Raw genomic sequence first — 13717 nt, 5'->3', positions numbered from 1 at the left:
ACCATGGTCTTGCCCCGGCTTCTCGCAGGTTTTCTACGTGGTAGTGTGGGCCAACATCTACTCCACCAGCCAGATGTTTGCCTTGGGGAACCACTGGGTGGGTGTGCTGCTCGTGACCCTGGCAGCAGTGAGCCTGACCTTGACTCTCATGCTCATCTTCGAAAGACACCAGAGAAAGGTGAGACATCTGGAGACCCCAGCCATACTCCCTCCAGAGGGGCTGTACGGGCAGGAAGATCCCAAATCAGATTTTTCTCTATTACCTGCTTCAATAAATTGCTCCAACCGTGAAAATTCACACTGGCCCATGTGCCCAGTGACTAAAAGAAATCAAATCACATGTATGATTAAATCCTCTCTGTCTTTCCTATCTAATCCCTGCAGGGTGTTTTTCTGGAAGCAAGCTGTGTTTTGATAGAGTCTGGGATCGGGGAGGAGGGCACTGACAGCCAATATTTGTAAGGGATTTTGAGTTTACTGAGCCCTTTCATGTACCTCCTCCCCTTGGATGCTCACAAGAGTGCTGTGAGTGAGGAGGGACTACTGAGCACAAGGTGCCTGAGGCTGAGGGTTGGGGGAGGTGGGGAGGCCCTGACCCAGGAACTCTGTTAAAAATCCTTTCTCATTTAATCCTTGCAATGACCCGTGAGGCAGAGTGGATGGTCAGAGGGTTTAGGTAACTTGGCCCATTCCACCGTGAGTGGCTTAAAGCCTGAGCCGTCAGATTCCCAGTCTCATTCACAAAGGAGATTGCTGCAGGTTCACTAATTGCACTCTGCTTCTTCAGTGTCCAGCTTTTGTTACTTACTGAGCACTTTGTATGCGGTCGGTCATCCATTAAATGCTCCACCTACGTTAACTCATTAAACTTCCCAGGAAATCTCTGGGTAGAGATCTTCATTTTACAGATGAGAAACCCAAGGCTCCAAAAAGCTCAAGGAGTAGTCTAAGGTCATGCTGCTAATAAATGGCAGAGATGGAATTCAAGGCCAGGATGCTCCGATTTCAAGCCTCATTTTCAGTCAGTACCCAACTGTATTGGTATTGCATGGCTGCTGTAACAGATCACCATCAATGTGGGCTTGAAACAACACAGATTTATTATCTTACAGTTCTGCAGTTTAGAAGCTTGACAGAGCAGGGCCACATGCTCTCTGCAGCTGCTGGGGGAGAATCTGTTTCCTTGCCTCTTTTAGCTCCTGGAGACCACCTGCATTCCTTGGCTCGTGTTCCCTTCCTCCATCTTCAAAGCCACCAGCGGCGCTCTAGTCCTTCTCACATCTTTGAGTCTTCTGCCTCCCTCTTCCACTTTCAAGGCCCCTTGTGATTCCACTGGGCTGCCTGAATAATCTGGGACAATCTCCCTATTTTAAGGCCAGCTAATTAACAACATTAATTCTATCTACAACCTTCCTTCCCCTTTGCTGTGTAATGTAACATGTTCACAGGTTCTGGGGAATAGGACTTAGGCATCTTGCAGGGGCATTATTCTGCCTACCACACCTCTGCTGTCTTTCCAGTGCTTAGGAAGCTCCTCTAGCACCTGGCACAGAGCTGGCCTTTGAGATTTTTAGCAAACATTCCACTCTTGCCTGACTCAGGAGGAGAAGGTGGGATGTTGGGAAATGAGTTAATGGTTTGGGGTATGAGTTCCATTTAGTGTCTGCGCACATAGAGACGAATAGGAACTTTATGGCACAATCATTCTGAAAAATTTCTTTGTTGAGCTTTGCCTCAAGGCTGACAAAATAATGCTGCCTTGGGCTCTGTCGAAGCTTTCATGGCCCTTGTGCTTGGCCTATAAAAAGTAAATTGAGCAGGTTTTTCCTGCAGTAAGAAACTTCTCTTGGGGAGGGGGAAAAAAGCAAAGTATATTCTGCTTTGGCAGGAGCAAGCAAAATATCTGGCACCTGGCAGGTGGTACAGGATGCAGATATAATTAATGCAATTCAGAGAATGCCTCCTCTGGCTATCTGCCTCTTATTCTCCCTTCCTTCCTTGTTCAGCTGGTATTCATGAGGCCCCTGCAAGTACCAGGTAATGTGCTAGGCACGGGGCTCAGAGACGAATAAGACCTTGTGCCTTTACCCATAGGTTCAGCATGGAGGTCCTAGGCACTCAGTGGCACTTCTGTCTTCACTGTTTGCTCATTCAGGGAACCTCTCTAGCGTCTTTTCCTTCCTAGAAATGACCGCCATTTAATGAACACCTACTATGTGCTCTGTGTTTGGAGCCTGATATCAATGATGACCAACTACAACCTGACAAGGAGGCAGGATACCTCTTCCATTTGCTAGCTCTGCAACCTGGGGTAAGGCCTTAGTTTCATCATCTGTAAAATGGATAATAATTGTGACTCCTCCACAACATCGTTTGGAGAATTAAGTGACTTAATATATGCAGAGTACTTATAATCATACCTGGTATACAGTAAATGCTCAGTAAGTATTTACTATTACAGTTATTGACTCTGTTGGCCAGTGGAAAAACTGAAGCTCAGAGGTTAAGTAATCAGTCTGTGGTCACACAGCCTCCTCAGGTCTTGCCTCAGCTCAAGGACTTCTTCCTTCTTGGATCCCTCGTCACTCAGGACCATGCAGATCCCCCTTCCTGAACCTTGTCCCTCCTGTAAGTGTCCTACCTCCATCACATAGCATCCTTGAGAGCCTCACCATTTTGCACATGCTGTCTGTTTGCCCCTTGTTTGGGGCATTAATATCCTTTCTCAAAACTGGAAGTTTTGTGGAGGCAGGCAACATCCTGTCTTGTATCCCCTACAAGGTATAGCACATTGCTGGGCACATGGGAAATTCCTAATAATATTTGTTAGTGGCCAACATGGTACAATGGAAAACACAATGAATTCAATTCAATAACCTCATCATAATGATATTGAGGGTTTGTTCTTCCCAGTGTTCATTCACACGGGTGAACTCATTCTATCCTTGTTATAACCCTTAATATAAGGAGGTGTTATTATCACTAATTTGGAGATGAGAAGATGGAGGCAGAGAGGTGATGAGTAATTTGCCCCAAATCAGGACTGGAACTCTTGGTGATACTGGTTTCTGAAGGGTGAACAACCCTTATGAATATTCTAGGCAAAACAAAATATAATCATCCCTCGATTTTCATAGCAGTGGCATGTCCGGAAAATTTAGTATATTTTAAACCCATTAAAAAAATACTTTAGGTTTAGATGTAAAATGGAGTTAGATTGGCCTGTTGGAGAATTATAAGTGATTTTTCACCTGCGTTCTCACACAGTGGGATATTGGGAGTCCAGGTGGGCCGAGAGACAGTTCTTCTGCATGTGGGATTGTCTCTCATGGGAAGGCACATGTTTAGCATCCTGGTCCTCATACCTAATTGCCAGCTTTGCTCATCCCTGAGACAACCAAGAGGGCCTTCTCATATTTCCAAAAGCTCCCTACAGGGGTTCTGATCTTTTTGGGAACCGTGTCATTGATTGGGCTGTCTTCTGATTGCATCTCAAAGTCCTTGGGGGTGTCCTCCCCAAACCAGCACTTTGGGTCCAGACACTTTTCCTCTCCCTTTTCCTTCCTGGCCTGCTTAGCAGGTACTTGTCAACTAAATCTATAGCATCATTAGTTTAGGTGGGAAAAGAAGGAGAGGAGTCCCAGAGCCCTGCTCTGAGGGCCAGATACTGTGCTAGGTACTTCGGAAAGTAGGTGCCTTATAGACAGAGTAGCTGCTTTGCTTACCCAATAAATGCTCAAACCCTCCATCTCCCCTGCGCCCCCGCCCTGCTCCCCACAGATAACTATAGCACCTGTGTCCCAGGCACTGGGTGGATTAAGTGCTTCACGTACACAATCTCAGTTAAATCTCACCACATCCCCAGGAGGCAGGGACACTTTTTATCCTTATTCTACAGCTGAAGAAAGCAAGACGCAGGGAAAGGTCATAACTTGTTCAGGGCCACACAGCCGGGAAGTAGCAGAGCTGGGCTTCAACCTAGGGCTATCTGACACTATTGAATTTATTATCTCAACAACTCCACAATCCCATTTTATAGGGGAGGAAATGGACACGTCTTGAAGATAGGGTTTGTCCCCTGGTGTCTAGGGGTGGGACAGTGCGTGGCTATTGCCCAGGCCCAGGAGCTCCCTGGCCGCGTGGAGGTCTGGCCTCAGGACTGGCATTTGTCTTACAGGCCAACACCAACACAGACCTGAGGCTGGCGGCTGCCAATGGAGCTCTCCTGCGACACCGGGTGCTGCTGGGGGTGACAGACACGGTGGAAGGCTGCCAGAGCGTGATTCAGGTGCTGTCTCAGAGTGACCTCTCCTTGAGGGCCCCCTTTCAGGCTGGGCTGCTGGGGAGAGGTGGCCCCTCGTTCTCCCAGTCTGCACAGTCTCTCGGAGTCTGCTGATGAGACGGCATCAGCAACCCATCCCTACCTCCCTGCTCCAGTGTTCCTTCCTCCGGGGTCCTGGGTGGTAACCAGCAGCCCAGAACCTCCATGGGACAGAGATGGAAGGGAGGCTCAGAGACTGTCCAAGCCTCACTCCTCACTCAGTATTCATTCAGCAAACAGATGGGGTCACACAGTGGGTCTGGGACATAGCTGGGGCTAGGTGAGCGCCAGGTCTCCTGCGCCTGGCTGGGCTCTTCAGGTGAGATTGCTAAATCTCCTCAGCACCAACATCTGCCTTCTCACTAGTCATCGACCCTTGCAGAGTGGGAGCCCTGCCGTGGGCGTGTGGCTGGGACCTGAGGAGAAGCTCTCTGTGACATGACGTGCTCATCCCACAAATACTTACTGAGTGCCTAGTATGTTCCAGGCACTGTTCTAGGTACTCAGGCTGCAGCAGAGAACAGACGTATGAGGAGCCGCGTGTGTTTGGAGCCTAGCACGTCTGAGATGGTGTAGGGTGTGACGGGAATCTTGCCTGTCACCAGGAAGTGAACTTGAAGGCATCACAAGATTTCTGGCAGTTGTGACATGGGAGATTGGGAGCTCCTTGAATCTAGAAGTTCTTTCAGCCTCATTTGTCTCCGAACGCTCTTGAAGAGAACAGACGTATGAGGAGCCGCGTGTGTTTGGAGCCTAGCACGTCTGAGATGGTGTAGGGTGTGACAGGAATCTTGCCTGGCACCAGGAAGTGAACTTGAAGGCATCACAAGATTTCTGGCAGTTGTGACATGGGAGATTGGGAGCTCCTTGAATCTAGAAGTTCTTTCAGCCTCATTTGTCTCCGAATGCTCTCGATGGATTAGCTGGATTAGCACACAGGGGTGACTTGGCAACTGTTAGTTGAAGGCATGGATGGATGGAAGACTCATGAATGGACACATCTTTTAAAAATAATTGGGTTCTTTCTGTTTCAAAATAGCATCTTGGGTTGAGGTGACACAATATCTTGGATTTTTAAAAAATCACTGGGGATGGTGTGGGTTGGGGGATGGAGGTGCCCGGGGTGAGGAGTGGGTAGGAGGAGAGATGAAACAAGCGAAGCTCTGATGTGGTTACCATTGACCAAGGCGGTTAGCTGGAAGTTAATGCTTCGTTTGCTCTACTTTTGCGTATGTTTGGAAAATGTCATAATAAAAAGGTTAAAAACATTTTAAAAATGTTCCCTTGGGGATGACACAGTGAGAGAGACTAGTCAGCAAGAGGGGCGTGACCTTGGGTCTCATGGGTCAGCCACTGGGAGGAGGGTGGCTTGGGATCCAGAGGAAGTGGTCAGTGGATGGAGCTGTGGGACATGGGCCACCAGTTTCTTGTAGAACTTGGGTTGTGATGTGCAGCAGCTGCGTGGACCCAACAAGATGATGTAATGTGTGAATGTGGAGGATTTAAGCCTGACTGAGTTTACTCCGGCCTTCTGGGGACTGTTGAGGTTGTAGAGGAAGGGGAGGTAATAGTGAGGTGAGGATTTCTTACCCCACTCTTCTCCCCTGAGAGCACCCAAGTTCATTACCTTGACCTAGCTGTGGGCAGTGGGGGGTGATAGCTCTGAAGAGCTTCACTCATTTGCATGTTGGGTTCCAGACAGAAGGGTACCTGGCCTCTGACGATAAAGTGGTAGCCCTAGGTGGATACCTGATGCCTGGGATGTTTTGGAGTCTCTCAGATGCTTAGTGACTTGGAGATGGGCTGTAGCCATTTTAAAAAGAGTTAGCACACAAAGCCATTTTCCTACAGGCCATATAAAGGAGAGTTCATGTGTGGGAGAGAGCAGAATGGCATTCTCTTGCCAGGGACCAGGATAAACCCAGTGGTCCTCAGAAGAGCAGGCCTCTGGCATGGAGGCAGGAGGTGGAGGATGGTTTCACAGATGGAGAGTTCAAGGTCAGGCTGGCATTGAACTTCACTGGTCATGGCTTCTTCTCTCCCCAGCTCTGGTTTGTCTACTTCGACCTGGAGAACTGTGTGCAGTTTTTGTCTGACCATATTCGAGAAATGAAGACTAGCCAAGAGGTAGGATACCTTAAGTGAAAAACCAAATAAACCAGGAGGCCAGATTGCATTATGTCAATGTTGAAAAAATGTCTAAGGAAAACTTACTTAGAAGGAAGAACACCTGAATGGAATCTGTGGTCCTTTTGCCTAAGGAATTAAGTCTTTTAACTAATTGCATTTTAACTAATCTCCTCTTTTTTCAGTAATTGTATTTTCTACATTTCCTATAGCGAGCATATATTTATTTATATAATAATAAGTAATAGTAATAATAATAAAGATCTTGGCAGAGGAAAATACCACATACTTAGATGACTTTCACTTGTTCAAAATGCCTTCCTACCACTTATGAAGATCAGGGAGCTCTTGCTCTGATTCCACAGAAGAGGAAACTGAGGCTTTGAGAAGCTCTGTCACTACCTGTGGGCAGTCACAGAGCTGGTTGGTGATGCTGGGTTTGGGGCCCAGCCCTCCTGTCTCTGAGCCCTGGGCTCCTCCCCTGGGATCAGCCAAAGTCGGTCTTGAATTTAGAATTGTGGTTTAGCCCTAATCCTGGCCCGTGAGCTCCTGTATGGCTTTGGGCAAGGCCTTTGAACCTCAGTTTGTGTATCCGCAATGTATAGATAAAGATACCCATGTCCCGGGCTGTTCTGAGCAGCAAATGAGAGCATGGAAGGAATAGTGCTTTAGAAACCATTAAGGACCCTACTTTTGTAGGGAGTTACCTGATCTTAACAATGGGACTCAGTTCCACATTCTCCCAAGGTCTGTAGAAGGTCCATCCATCCTCTGTGGGTCTGCAGCTCAGGGTGTGACTCAGCCTCCTACATGCCACCCAACTTAGGGCACCATTCAAGCCCCTTCTCCATTTCCTTTTCAGTCCTTGCTGAGAAACAGATTGAGCCAGCTCTGTGTCGTCATGGAGACTGGGGTGAGCCCCATGACGACAGCAGAGGGTCCTGAGAACCTGCTAGAGGAAGCTCCTCTCCTGCCCAGCAGCCCTCATCCCACGGAGAGACCACTCCTGCAGACTGAGCTTCACCAGCTCGTTCCCGAGGCCGAGCCGGAGGTAACAGGCATCTGGGCCAGTCAGGGCCACCTTCTGTCATGAGAGATTTACGTAGAGTCCGTCTAGGGGCCTCAAGTTGTAAATTCCAGGGAACATGGCTTTACTGAGTTGGTAGAGACCATACAAATCTTCTAGCCTAGTAGTTTTCAATATTTTTTCCCCTCATCCCAGCACTTTGAAAAATAGTTTGTCAGAGTCGTTTTCTACTTACTGGGTTTTTCCCTCTCCTTTTTAAATATCTTAGATATTTTTTTGGTAGTTCCACTAGATGCGTAGTTGGGTATTGATAGATCTTAGCCTACCTAACCGTGAATATCTTGATGAACATTTGGATCATTTTTTAGTCTATTTATCCATCAATCTATCATATATCTACCTATCTACTTAAACTGCAGTTGAATGTTTAAGTCTTATTGCATCTCTGTTAAATTCCAGTTCCTCCAGCCCCAGAGTTCTCTTGGGTCCTGCCACCTAAGCTATCTGTTGGGTTTGACCCGGTGCTGGTAGACCAGAAATCTCATGTGGTTTGCTGCTTGTGCTACCCTCTGCTCACCATGAGGACAGACCCACTATCTGGGAGACATGCAGCGAAAGGTGACCTTAGGCATGGTTTGATGCAGGAGAGCACTTGTATTTTCTTTCAGCCAAGAGATTTGGGGATTAAAGTTTCAAACTAGCCTGGGCTTTCCTTTTTGCACTGGTGGGGAGTGGGAGAGGCCTACAAATAGGACTATTACAAGAGAAAATAATAAATATGTGAATGTCTTCACTTGAATCCCATTGACTTTTTTTAAAGAGCAGAAAAGATTGATAAGGTCACATACTTTATTGTGACACGCAAGTCTGGGTTTATGCGAAATAGCCTATTAAATATGATGAGTCTTTTAAATTATTTTTTCAAATGCATTCAAACCAATAGTAATACAATTTTATGTCATGAATATCAAGTCTCAGTGTGTGTGGACGTGTTTTTAAAGTAGCCGCCCTTATAACTTAGTGAGGGAAAGTATAATCAGCGCTCAAGCCTCAGCATGGGCCGGATCATCATATTTCAGTAGGAAACCAGCGCCTGTGAAAGACAGTGAATTAGTTATAACGACTTCTTACATTTTAACAGCTTTTTATCATGCATAACATTCTTTAGCATGCCTTCTGAGGTATGGATTATTTTTCTTTCATCTAAGATGGATAAAATAAGCTTCCAAGAATTCGACCGACTTGCTCAAAACAGAACAAAGGAGAATGTGGCAAAGCCAAGGGCAGGAGCCAGCCTTACTAATGCTAAGTGGGCCAATATTCTTGCCACAGTTCTTTGCTTCTTACATTATTGATTTTAGAGTAAATGGGTCAGAAGACCGATCTGAGATAGTGAGGGGAGGGCTATTTGAAGTTTTCACTATTTTTTTTAGCACAAAGGATAACTTGAAGGAAACACTGACCCTACAGAGCTAGGTGTAATTTTTGCTTTTTTTGAATAATGATCGTGCTATGATATTGATGACATTCAATGAGCACTGGGTATTCAGCTTTCTATCTAGTAGTTCCTTTAATCTTTACCTGAGCCCAACCAGACAGATGCTATGATTTTCCTTCTTTTACTGATGAGGAAATGGGCTTAGCAAGGTGAAGTGACTTGCTCAAGGTCTGTCACAGGGTGGCTGAGCTGAAATTTCTGTGTGGCTTTTTTCATTTGAAAGCTTGTTCTTAATCATTGACTCTACCAACAGAAACAGCCTCCTGCAACCCACGCCCTATTTTATTACATTCAGACTGGACACAGTTTGTAATACAAAAGACCTTCACTGCCACGTGTAAGGAACTGAAGCATTTTCCCTGGAATTCCAACTGCCAGCCCAGTGGACAGAACTTAGAGACCAAATGTGTTAATAAGAGCATGCATTAAATCTGATTTTTAAAATTCTTTCTTTATTCTTTTTGACGGTTTAATGTTTTTCATTATAGTGAAATATCCATAATGTAAAATTTACCACCTTAACCATTTTTCAGTGTATGATTCAGTAGCATTAAGCACTTTACATGGTTGTGCAACCATCACCACCATCCAGCCCCAGAACTTTTTCATCTTCTCAAACTGAAACTCTGTGCCCATGAAACACAAACTCCTCCTTCCCTGACCCCTGAAAACCACCGTTCTACTTTCTCTATAAATTTACTGCTCTGGGTGTCTCATATAAGTGGAATCATACAATAGTTGTTGTCTTTTTGTGATAAATCCAGTTTTTATAAACAAACTGTTTATATAATAGGAACACTTGTCTAAAGAGATCCAGCAGGTACCTTGTATGAATTCAAGAGTCTTGTCATCACAGGGCTATTGTGCTACCTGCCCCCATTCACTAGTGGTTTTCTCTAAGTGCATTACCTTGACCTCATGCACTTTACAGATTCACAGACATTGGGAACAGGAAAAAGCGTGTGCATGTGCGACTGGCTGGTATAAATCAATGCTAATTTCTCTAGTGCTTTGAGGCTCCATAGCTTTTTTGTGCATATCATTATCAGTTTTTGGCAGTTAGGTTACCTCCCGCGGAGATGAGGAAACCGAGGCCTCAGGAGCCCCACAGAGCCGGTTGTAGAGCAGGGGTTCCAGCCCAGGCATCTTGCAAACATCCCAGGTGAGGGCCTGGTTGGGTCCTTCCGGTGAGCATCACTGCTGGTGCAGGGCTGTGAGGACCGCTGGGCTTCCCCTCATGCATTAGCTGTGTCTCTGTGGCCCTCACTCTGTTTCCCTGCCTCTTCTAGGAAATGGCCCAACAGCTGCTGGCAGTGTTCGGTGGCTACTACATCCGGCTCCTGGTGACCTCCCAGCTCCCTCAGGCAGCAGGAACACGACACACGGACTCCCCGAGTCTTCCATGCCCCTGCCAGCTCATAGAAGCCCACATCCTGGGAACAGGCTGCTGCCCATTTCTGGCCAGGTGACCCAGGGATGAAGGTACTCATCTTCCTCCTAGACTGAAGGTGAAAAGTCAAGGATGCCTCAAGAGCCCAAGGTGGATGATGGCAAGCCCTAGCTGAGGAGAGAACCATCTGAAGGCTGTCAGTCATGTCAGCAATGGGGTGTCGTGCTCACTTCAGGACCCTGCTTGTCAACATTCCGTGGTGACCCCCGGCCTTTCCAGAAGCAGATGGTTGCCGACCTGGTCCCAGTCCAAGCTACTCTCCGTGCTGCTTAGAACCATGGCCCTAGTGGAAGGGCCGCTCTCCCACCCCTTTCATTGCCTGGACAGCCCAGCAAATGTGAAGATGGCCAGACTAGGCTAAATATGTCCAAAGTCTGGTCTCAGATGATGCTTCCATCTCTAGCCCCTTCATGTCAGATGGGGAAACGGAGGCTCTGGGAAGGCGCTGCTCTTTGTGGCATTGCTGTGGGCCTCTAAAATTATAAGACTGCTTCTTTCCAGTCTGAAGAAAAGAAGTCAGTTCTCAGAATGTTCTCCCCTTTTAAGTTTTTCCTCTATGCTTTATGAAAAACAGTGTACCTGTGCTTGTTGTCTTCCAGTACACAGGTTTCTAGGAGACAGAGGAAAGAAGAAAATGGTACATAACTGTTCATGGGACTATTTGGAAAAGACCCATTCTGTCTGATTTGAGGACTTATTTTATTCAAAGGCATGCATGCTTGTGGTTGTGGTTTTTTACTGCAGATGTAGAGCAATAGGCCTGTTTCCTGACACACCGTTCTGGAATGAAGCATAATCTGTCACTCGTGGAGTTCCATGAAGAGCTCAGAGGTTCCCAAGTTCTCTGCTCCTGAATAAGTTTGAAGACTCACTATCCATAGGTCCAAATCCAAAAGCTCTATCCTGGCACTTAAAGGCTCCACATTCCCCAAGATCTGGCCTTCACCTGCAGTTTTGGCTTCATCTTTACAAAACTCTGTCATGAGTTCCAACTTTTTCCTGGACTGCCATACCTGTTCCTTTCTACCGATTGGACTCCTATGCATGCGTCAAAGCACAGTTTTATTTATCCCTCCTTCAGGAAGGTTTTCAACATAGCCAGCCCTCTTCCTCTCTGCCTCCTTTACATTCTTGATGTAGCTGCTGCCTTTACTGATGTTTTGTTATTGATTCTATTTTCATTTCGCGTGCCTGTTTTTCTAGCTCATCTATAAACTCCTCAAGGACAGAGACAGTACCTGATACTTCTAGGCATGACCTGGTCCTGCTAAGGAAGAAAAAGATCCTGTGGATTAACTGTTTTGTCATCTCTGTAGTAGCTTTTGCAGATTGCTCTCTAAACTCAGTTGAATGATGAGGTTGGCACAGACCTGGGTTCTGGCCCTGAACTGCCCCTTCTAGCTCTGTAACTTTTGGCTGGTCCTCAGTTTACCCATCTAATTAAAAGGTAGATTGGGTGATTCTTAATAGCTCTTCCAGAGGTGAAATTCTGGAAATTTCCAGTTTTTCTGCTGTATGCTAGCCCCTGGCCTGTCTTTCTGTTATGCCTTTATTTACATTTGGAAAGGTTCTATAGCCCCACATTGCTGGAGTGTCCCAGATCTGATGCACCTTGGGACAACAACAGTGGCCTAGCTATCAGGAGACCTGGATTCTCTGGGAGACTTAGATCTGTTGCTTCCTAGCATTGTGACTTTGGCTAGGTCACTTAACCTCTCTGCGTTAGTTCACTCCTTTATACGTGGATCTGGTGAATGCAAAATCTAATGCAGTCAACTTGCCTGCATTATGAGTCTGACTATCGCTTTCTCTGGGCTAGAGAAGAGAAATCGTGTGTAGATATGCCCTTGAAAATGGCCGTTTCAGGCATTTCTCTTTAGCCAGCTTTGAGTGCAGCTTTGCTCAATGAGAATTATTCATGAAGGTGATTCCTGTCTTTGTCACCTGCCGCAGGAATTGTGGGCTGTGAATGTGATCGGTAGAAGCCCATAGTTATCATCTAACCATAAAACCCTGCTAAGTAATAACAGAGTATAATAAAAATGTGTTACATGACAAAACAGCAGTTTTTTTCCATTTTAGGGCTTAAAGAACCCGTGCTGCGTCCTTTCCTGCCTCTCCGGTCTTCACTTTCTGACGGCCTTGCTGGCCGGGGCATTCAGCTGTGCCCCTGAGGTACATGTCTTTGCAGTTTCGCCTCAGCTTTCTCATTTAGAAAATTCTGTGAACTCTGTCTTGCCGACATCACAGGGTTGCTGTCAAGATCAGATTCCATGATGAACATTTACTCTAAATTTTTTTTTTTTAATTTAATTTTCTTATTTTCAACACCCTAAGTTTTAAGGCTCTGTGTGATTGACAGCCATTGCATTGCAGTGGAGAAGATGGTGCAGTCATGAAGTGGGAGTGAAGGGAGTAGCTCAGAGCTTCGATTCTAGAGTCACATTGATTCAAATCCAACTTCTGCCTCTTAGGAGCAGTCTCCTTCCTGTCCTTAGGTGTCACTCCTCGTGTGGAATGTGGATAACAGTATCTACCTGGCAGGTTATTGCGAAGATTAAGTGATATCAAAAATGTAAAGGGCTTGCAACTTGGAGTTGCACGCTCTAGTAAGAGCTCAATAAATTGTTGGTATTAAAAAAGAATCTCTTACTATGTCTTGTATACCATAGGTGCCCAGTGTATATTTTTGTTGACACAGTAGATCATTAACAGTTAATATTTATTCAGTCTGCAGCAGACCTCAGTTACTCTAGCATCATGGGGTGTATTTATGTGAATTAAAATCCTAGTCAAATCTTTTCAAAATTCAGCACCAGGGGACAGTATAGCAGGGAGGTTAAGAGCGATCTCGTGACTTCGGGTCAGATGCTCGCCCTCTCTGTTCCTTTTCTACCTCAATTTCCTCATCTAGTAAGGATAGATAACAGGTAAATTAATTGAGACGATTGTGTGTAAAGTACAAGGCCATAGTGAGGGCTCCATCAAGGAGTCTGTGTTTTCTACCTGTGTCTATTAGTGTAAGCTTTTACTTAAGTTGTGCAAATTTGTATCCTTACTGATTTTAGTTGATTGGTTCTATCATTGACCAAGGTAGGAGAATCTCCAGCTATGAGTATAGACTTTATTTCCCCCTTTTACTTTTGAGAAAATTTTTTAACTCATTTCTCATTTGCCCCGAGAATACTCACCGGCAGCGCTTGTGGCTGCAGCATTTACCCCGAGATAACTCGTAGGTTACAGTTCTAACCTTACCCCCAACGTTTGCCATGAGATATCTTGCTTTTATTAATT

The 13717-nt window shown here is 45.8% G+C and overlaps 1 protein-coding gene across 6 annotated transcripts in view; it reads left to right on the top strand.

Annotated features, from left to right (window-relative positions):
* TMEM268 (transmembrane protein 268) overlaps positions 1 to 13068 on the top strand; it is a 24165-nt gene extending 11097 nt beyond the window's left edge. For 5 of the 6 annotated variants that reach the window (XM_025050450.1, XM_025050449.1, XM_025050452.1 and 2 more), the window contains 5 exons: positions 29 to 178; positions 4178 to 4288; positions 6368 to 6448; positions 7311 to 7499; positions 10263 to 13068. In XM_025050450.1, the coding sequence (XP_024906218.1) occupies positions 29 to 178; positions 4178 to 4288; positions 6368 to 6448; positions 7311 to 7499; positions 10263 to 10442 (711 nt within the window). In that variant the 3' untranslated portion in view covers positions 10443 to 13068. The remainder of the gene's footprint in view (positions 1 to 28; positions 179 to 4177; positions 4289 to 6367; positions 6449 to 7310; positions 7500 to 10262) is intronic. The other variant, XM_025050454.1, reaches the window with a different exon arrangement.
* The last annotated feature ends 649 nt before the right edge of the window (positions 13069 to 13717 follow it).

Source organism: Pteropus alecto, unplaced genomic scaffold (genome assembly GCF_000325575.1).
Source record: "Pteropus alecto unplaced genomic scaffold, ASM32557v1 scaffold226, whole genome shotgun sequence".
NCBI lineage: Eukaryota > Metazoa > Chordata > Mammalia > Chiroptera > Pteropodidae > Pteropus > Pteropus alecto.
The sequence above is the reverse complement of the archived record's forward strand: the minus strand, read 5'-3'. Positions and strand labels throughout refer to the sequence as shown.